Genomic DNA, 8,373 nt, shown 5'->3' on the forward strand with positions numbered 1-8,373 from the left:
AATTATACTGTTTCAACTACCTAAGTTTATGACTAAAAATTATAGATTCCAAATGAAAATTATGTGAGGAGGAGATATATAATTTTAAAGTTGTTTTAGAGCTTACTCAAACAACTTTGAAGGCCATTGATTGACATGCAATTTTTCTTCTTTAATGTCTTTGTCTCTTTAAATTACTTACACAATTACTGTTTTGGTATTTTTGTCATTTTAGAATAGATTTTGAAATTAATAGTTCTTAGTTTATAAAACTTTTCAAACTTATTTTATCTAATTGCGGGGAATAATGTGAAAAGATTAACCAGAGGTATTATCCAATTACCAAATAGAGTGGAACTTTGGTTGAAAATTCGCTTAGATTTCCAAAGAACCCTTAGTGAGCAACATACACAGAGTGCTCAGTTTAGGCTTATCTGTGATGGCCAAAGACTGGACCAAATATCCAGATAAACTATGGCATATTCATACAATGGAAAACTATAACAAAATGAAAATGAATAAACTCATGGTATACAAAATTTTTGGATTGATCTCACAACATAATGTTGAATATCAGGATCCACCTTCACAAGTGCATATTGTGTAATTCTACTTATATAAAGTTCAAAACCAAGCAAAACTAATCTGTGGTGATAAAACTCACAACAATGGTTACCTTGGGAGGGTGATGACTCACAGGGGGGCAGAAAGGAGGTTTCTGGGGTACTACTTGTGTTCTGCATCCTGACCTGAGCAGTGATTATGCAGGTGTGTCCATTATGTAAATATATATCAGACTGTATACACTTTTGTGCACTTTTCTGAATATAGTTATACTTTAATACAAATTTTCCTAAAGAGTAAAAATAAAAAAGACTTTGTGCTTCTTTGCACCAAATAAAACCATGGCAATTATCTTCTTAAATATTCTGTTTTATCTATCTTTATTGTTTTTGATAATAGCAATGATATTCTGATTCTTTGTTACTTCGAGTTTCATTTAGCCTTAGCCTGTTCAGCCAATGCAGCTTCTTTACGCCACTTAGCTTTCTTTGCCAGATTCCAACTTGTTAAGGACTCGTGTCGTTCTGCAGCCTAAAAAATACACAACAAGAAAAATTAAATAAATAAGTAAATAAATAACAAAGCAATGTGACTCTCTGGAAAAATTTGTGTTTTAGATAGACATACACAGGAGATACTACTCTGTGAAAAGGAGAAGAGTGACTTAAAACGTCTGTCACAAATAGTATCCAAGAAAAATGATCCTCTGGTATAGAAAAAAAAATTATTTAAGTTGCTGGACTTCTACTCAACAGGACAGCTGATGTCAGAAATCTGCCCTGACCCTCTCTTGGCACACAAAGACATATTTTGGGGCAAAAAATAACAAAAATATTTTCAAATGCTTACACTCAAAAATCAATAAAGGTAAATCCTCAGGTACCAGGAATGGAAAAAACTAAAAAGGCATGAACTGGTGGGAAATAAGAAGGATTGAAGCAGGATGGGAAGGAATGGTTTCAGGAAGAGGACATTAGGGAAAAATATTGGTTTTAACAGCTGTGAGCTGGAAGTTTAATCTCTACACCAACAGGTGAGTCTAGAGTTTGGATCTGGAGTTGGAAGTATCAGGTACACCAATGAAGTGACTAAAATTCCTCTCACTAGCCCAAGGAACTAGCAAGGAAACTAAGCATTTATCTGGGGCAGCGGTGGAGGTGGGGGTGGAGGGGTGGGCGGGGATCACCTGTGAAAAGAAAAGCTGATCAGCATCATAATTAGGAGGCAAGAACTCTAGCTAGAAAATGGATCTGAGAAAATAATCTAAGTGCAGTACAGAGACACAGATAACAAAAAAGTAGAAAAGACGGTTAAGAGACTTGGAGAATAGAATTAGAAGTTCCAACACACATTCATGATAGGTAGAGAGAATAGACAGAATGGGTGAAGGGTCCGTATTTGAAGTTATGACAGCTTATACTTTTTCAGAATTGAGGCCAGCTATAGATCCTCAGCCTGAAGAGCACACGAAGTCCTTAGCAGAATAATTAAAAAAAATAATAGATATTGATGAATGCCTAATTTGCACCTCACATTTAATATATCCAAAGTACAGGACTTGGTGTATTTTGCCTCTTGTGCCTACCAGTTCTTTCCCCAGCCATCACCCATCTCCAGTGGCACCATCCACCTAGTTGCTCAAGTCAAAAACCCAGGCTTTTCTTTCTTCCCTTTTCTTGTCTTTTCCCATATCAAATTTACCACAAAGTTCTATCCTTCCTACTCCCACAAATATTATTTCAAATTGCTAACCTTTTCTTCACCTCCAACTATCACAATCTCATTTAAGATATATGCATTAGTTATTTAATCAGATCAGGGTGATATCAGGATAGATGGTGAGGAGTGGTCCAATGGCAGGTTTATTTTATTTTTAATTTTTTTAATGTTTATTTTTGAGAGAGAAAGAGACAGGGCATGAGCTGAAGAGGGGCAGAGAGATAGGGTGACACAGACTCCAAAGCAGGCTCCAGTCTCTGAACTATCAGCACAGAGCCCGATGCAGAGCTGGAACTCATGAACCATGAGATCATGACCTGAGCTGAAGTCGGACGCTTAACCAACTGAGCGCCCCCGGTAGCTATATTTTAAAGTGGGGTCAACAAGATTGCTGATGTATAATGGCTTATTCATGAACAGCTAGAAAGATGACAAAATAGTGAGCACCTGGGCAAGGCCATTTTGGAGGGGGTGGTCACAAAAGGTCTCTGATGAAAATGAGAATAAGCTAGCTATGGCAAGGCCAGGGGAAGGAAGGAAAGCCTAGTGAAGAGAAAGGGCTTGGTATATTAAAAAAATAGAAATGAACTACTGTAGATGGGGCATAACAAAGAGAAGACGTTATGAAACAAGGAGGGTCCAGACAGTATCAGCCTCCAGTCTGTCATTAAGGAGCTAGAGAATCATCAACTTGGTGGACAGTTATTTTATCTAGAGTAGGTTATAAAGAAGAGATGACCAAATTTCTTCATTTCCGTGTTTGAATACTTAAGAAATATTTAAGAAATTTGCCATTTGATGAGAATAATTTCAAAGCACAAGTTCTCTGCCAAGCTAATAGAAATGAAAGGATATGTATATAACATCAGTAAGCTAACAGTCCTCAGGCCCTATGTGAATTACTGGGCTCAGATACTCTCAAAAACCTGAAAAGTAATTATAGGCAGAATCACAGCAATAGGCACAATGGTAATTGGCTACACACTCCCAGAGAGTGAAGAAGTATAGATCCAAGCAAACTCTTCCGTGTGACGAAGTTGTCAAAATCTAGTTCCAACTCTGGCGGCACCATGGTTCATGATCAAAGAAGTTGCAGTCATGCTCTAGTGCATTCAGTTACAAATGCCCAGTGAAGAGCGACTCTGATAAACTGGAGTGTGTTCAGAGAGCTCAAAATAGAGAAATTAAGACTGGAGAAGAGAAGACTCATGGGGATGTGTTAGTTGTCTCCCAGTATTGGGGGGCTGCTCTTCATGGTAAAAAGTGCTCAGCAGATGGATTTGGGAAAGCAAGAAACAAAATTAGAGAGCAGTCAGCTCTTAATTTCTCTCTAGAAACCACACACAGAAGACGGCAAAGAGAGGGCTCACCTACAGGATACCGACAAGCCGGCCTTGAACACTTCCAACGTTTGCATTTCCATTTCAAGATTTTATTCGATAGCTATGATTGAGTTCATGACTTAAGGAATGATCTAGTCTGGATAACTTTCATGCAGCAAACTTCTTGTGCAGATTTTAACCAGGCTATTAACTGTGCTGTTTTTGTTTTTATCTTTTAATTGGAAATGAGCTTTTGTTCCTCCTACCCATGTATTTTGCATTTGTGGACTCAAAAATTTTGTTTCCTGTAGAATAGATATATATGGGCAGCTCAAGGTGTCTAAGATGCAATCGTGCTTACATTAAAAGCACAGCAATAATCCCCAAACTGAGAACAAAGCTCATAATATTGCTTAAAATTCACTAGTCCAGCTTTATTTTAAAGAGATACTCACCCTTTTGGCTGATGCTATCACTGCAAAACAGGCGATAATTGTGAGTCCAATCATTATGTAACAAGCTTTCACCCGAGCTTTGTTTCTTGCAGCATCTATCATTTCTGGCCTAAACCAAGATGTGCATTCTGTTAATCATATTGAAATAATATTATTTTCTGACTGACATGATAGACAATCATTTGTTACGTAAATGTTCCAAAGATGTCTCTGAATGCAAACTGCAGATGTGGAAGACATCCAAATGCTAGCCCATTATGTTACCAATTTCAAATTAACAGGTATATTTCCATCTTAATTAATGTTAGTCACCATGAAACCACAGTGTAGTATATTTAGTTTCTCTTCTTTTATAATGTTTTTTTAACGTTTATTTTTATTTATTTTGAGGGAAAGATAGAGAGTGAGCAGGGAAGGGCAGAGAGAGAGAGGGAGACAGAATCCCAAGTAGGCTCCACACTGTCAGTGCAGGGCCCGATGTAGGGCTCTAACCCATGAACCGTGAGATCATGACCTGAGCCAAAATCAAGAGTGAGATGCTGAACTGACTGATCCACCCAGTCTCCCCAGTGTATTTAGTTTCTAATTGCTCAAAATATAACTACTAGAGATTATGGCCTGACTCCCTATCTTTTTTTTTTTTTTTTTTTCCGCAGATCAGGGTAAAGGTAAGAATTTAACCTTATACATGTCTCGAATGACTTGTGTTCATTCGGCCCCTCTGTTATTAAGCGGGCTTCATTTTTAGTTTTAAACAGGTGTTTTTTAAAACTCATTTTCATCATTTTGCTTCCTCTCTAGCCTCCGGATCTCATCTTGCCCCCTCCCATCCTATCCTGATTAAAGAGACTATTACACATTTTGTGAAGATGATTATTAAAGGAAAGGTGTTTCCTTCGTGGCTTTTGCATGAAGTTTTCAAAAGAAGTGATCAAAATTACAAAGATTTGTTGAAGAAAAAGATAAACCATCTTCATTTTCTTATTATTATTCTGAAATTTTAAATACTTACTTGAATACTAGGTAGTCTTATTAATAAAGTTATAGGCAAGTTGTTTAAGATTTTAGCAGTGCTATTTAACAAAGCAGTGTTATGAAAGTAATCATGCCTGTGGGCTTTTTATACTGAAATAAATTTTAACATTTTGGAATAATATGAAGTGGAAGTTTACAGATATACATAATTAAAGAATGATTCTTGAGAATGTGTTCAGCAGTATTCTTTATTATCTAATGTCAAGTTTAAATAGAATGTAGCTGCACTGAAAACAAAATTTAGAAAGACAGGTTGCAATTTTGCTTACAAATGAAAAAATTTTTTTTAACTTTTCCACCATTTTAAAGAGCACAGAAAACCAATATCTAACTCTTTTCCTTACATTTTCGACAGATTAATGTACGTTTTAAGATGTTAGTTGTAAACAGGTGAACATATGAAAACATTATTAGATTATATTTGTTGCTGACTTTTGTTCCAGATGGAACCTAAAAGATATGATCTTTTTTACCCATCCATCTGGCTTTGATCTGCTATACCAAATTAGTTTAGCTCTGAAAAAAGAAGAAAAACACAGTTATTAAATATCATTAGGGTATGGTATGATGATTATAGTTCATTATTATTATATGCCCATTAATTAATTATATGCCCATTAAGAGCATGCACAGTGAAAGCTGTTTACATTGTAAGTGTAACAGTTTAGGAGGCACAGCCCTCCTAAAACAGCAGTGCCTTGAAATATATATATATATATATATATATATATATATATATATATATATAACAGCAAAATGAAAAATATTCAAGTACTTTCATGTTTCTGACCCAAAACTACAATTCCTTTCTTAGGCATCTTATTCAAAGTTAAATTCTCCTGTTTATAACAAGTCTTTTGACTATGATCCTGGGGCAATTAAATTATTTCTGTAAAATGGGTCTCTTCACACGTAGAGCTATACTAACGCAATACTGGGTCTACTGTGTTTTGACGAGCATTAGTTTGCACTACTGCAAGTTCTTTACATTTTTTTTCTTTTTCTAGTTACCAGTTTATTTGTTTCTATTTACTATCGAAGTATTGATTACTCTGTTGTAGCACTAAAACCCAAAATTCCAAAAAATCAAGCATGGTGTTTTAGCTTCTCTGAGGATAATTTCGGCTGTGGGCTAAGTCTGTAGTTTGGAGTCTATAGATTTCAAGGAAAACAATATTTTTTTATAATATTAAGAAATGTCTCTGTGGTTGAATAAATGCTAAATACAGTTTTCAAATTCTGCGTTATTTTCAAATTCCACGTCTATTCCTCATTGAATAATTTGATCCAAGAAAGGGACAAAAATGTTTGAGAATTCATTACTGACTGAACACTTCGCATCACATGGTTTTTTTTTTCCCATTTATTTGAGATGCTTTTGATAACTAGTAAATAAAAAGTAATAAAAGTGTAGACAAGTACAGCTGAAACTTACGTAACATGTGTTAACTATACTTCAGTTAACAAAATGTAAATTTAAATTTAAAAAAGTGTAGTCGATATGAGCAGAACAAGATATAGGCCCAGTTTCCCATTTTCCATTCTAATAGGCATTGCTACATTATGTAAATATAATATGCAGGACATCTGAAATCCTTATTTGATATTACAGTTCTAGTATCCCCATTAAAAAAAAAAAAGATCAGCTTAAAAGGTAAGAGATTGATTTTATCCTTCCTTCCTCCCCTTTTTTATCCGCTCCCTTGTGAAAACCCTGGAAAGTAACTTGGGCTTGCATGCACTGAAACTGTAGAAAGACGGTTTTTACAGGTTAACTTTACCCTTGGGGTGAAACTGTCAGCTTGAGTTTTATCATTTAAGCGAACCACTATCTTGGGTTTGGGATGGTGAAGAGGCCAGCGATGCTGGTGTCCCAGAGTCCTAGCCCGAGTAAACCCGGCGCTCCGTGGGCTGCAGAGCCCTGTATAGCAGGTGTCTCCCGCCCCAAGATAGGAGGTCCTATAGATGGGGCTTCCTCCCAGAGACTCTCCAGTCCTCCCGGGAGCCATGATCCTTTCTTGGGTGGAGCAGGGATCTGCTCCGCCGGCAGAATTCCTCTCCCTCTATGGGGACCCCTCAGGAACCCGGGGACGCACTGGCAGACCATGTCTTCCGTGGGGCCTAAGTGCTTCGCTGCCTTGCGACTAGGAGCTCGCTGGGAGCGGGTATCTGGGCGACGCTGCGAGTGCCCACTGAACTTCTGGGTTTTCACTCAACTTCAGCAATCTCCCTGTAAGCTTATGTGCCCACTGTCCAGTCGAGGAACTTGACATTAAACCTCACTACGGGGAGGCTGGGGAGGCACATTCCTTAAGGGGGTAGATGTTGTGGACCAGCGCGGCCTCCTCCGCTCGCAGGAGAGCCCAGGTCCGGAGGTGGATCCCCGCACCCCTTACAGGCGCAAGACACCAGGCGGCGCGGCACAGGCCACACTTACGGGATCCGAGGCGGGATGTCCTCCATCGTTTTGAAACGTCCGGTCCACAGCAGGATTTTCTTGTCGAATTGCGAAGGCTTGTACTCGGCGGGGACCCGGTGCACCTTCCCTGCTGCGAAAGCGACAGGGGTGGACGGAGGGACCGACAGACCGACGGCACAGTGGCTCAGTGCGCACCCACGCCTCCACCTCCCTCCCTCACCCCAGCCCCGGCTCCACGCCGGCCGCTCCGCACCCCCTCCCTCCCAGGTCGTTCCCAGTCAGGACTCTCCCCGGACCTTGGGGCCCAGAGCCGCTGGGGGCACGGCTGCTACAGTAGCGGGGTAGACCCCGAGGCCGCGGAGGCGCGAGGGCCCGCCACGCGGCTTCTCCGTGCGCTCCCGGGGCGCAACGGAAGATGCGCCCCAGACCGAGGCGCAGGGGGCCCCCGACAGCAGCGAGCATGCTGCGCCCCTTCCCGCGCTCCCAGCCGCCGGCGGAGGACTGCTCAGCTCCCCGGCCCGGCCCGGCCCGCTCCGCCCCGCCCCGCCCCGCGTCGCTCCCAGGGGAGACACCGGGGCGCAGCTGCAGCCTCTGGCACGCGCACACCCGCTCCCGGTCTCCGCCCCCCGGCCGGCGACCTCGAACCGGGGTGCCACGGCCCTGGGGGGACCGATTCCCTCCCGGGCGGGGCCCCGGGGGAGGCCTGCCTCTGCTGAGACTGCTGCCTGCAGCTCGTTTTAAAGGCATTTCTTCGTACCGAGTAGAAACGCGTTGCCATCAGGCTTTCACCCTTTGGTTCCATTGGTTGGCGCCAAGAGAATCAATCTAAACCCTCTCCTCCGGGAAGAACCAACAGTCCTTCAAGGGCAGGACACGCCAG

At 40.9% G+C, this 8,373-nt stretch overlaps 1 protein-coding gene across 2 annotated transcripts; it reads right to left on the reverse strand.

The window, feature by feature from the left end:
* Positions 1-906: 906 nt before the first annotated feature.
* FAM162B (family with sequence similarity 162 member B) lies at positions 907-8,108 on the reverse strand. 2 transcript variants are annotated; one of them, XM_086707666.1, is made up of 4 exons: positions 7,790-8,108; positions 7,512-7,620; positions 4,040-4,148; positions 907-1,074 (listed from the first exon to the last, which is right to left on the reverse strand). In XM_086707666.1, the coding sequence occupies exons 1-4, from the start codon at positions 7,953-7,955 to the stop codon at positions 976-978; spliced, it is 483 nt and encodes a 160-aa protein (XP_086563792.1). In that variant the 5' UTR covers positions 7,956-8,108; the 3' UTR covers positions 907-975. The 2 variants fall into 2 exon arrangements, with proteins under 2 accessions (XP_086563792.1, XP_025781913.1); XM_025926128.2 differs by having other exon boundaries at positions 7,512-7,623; positions 7,790-8,090.
* Between the last annotated feature and the right edge of the window lie 265 nt (positions 8,109-8,373).

This window comes from Puma concolor, chromosome B2 (assembly GCF_028749965.1).
Source record: "Puma concolor isolate L17-30 chromosome B2, mPumCon1.1.hap2, whole genome shotgun sequence".
Classification (NCBI taxonomy): domain Eukaryota; kingdom Metazoa; phylum Chordata; class Mammalia; order Carnivora; family Felidae; genus Puma; species Puma concolor.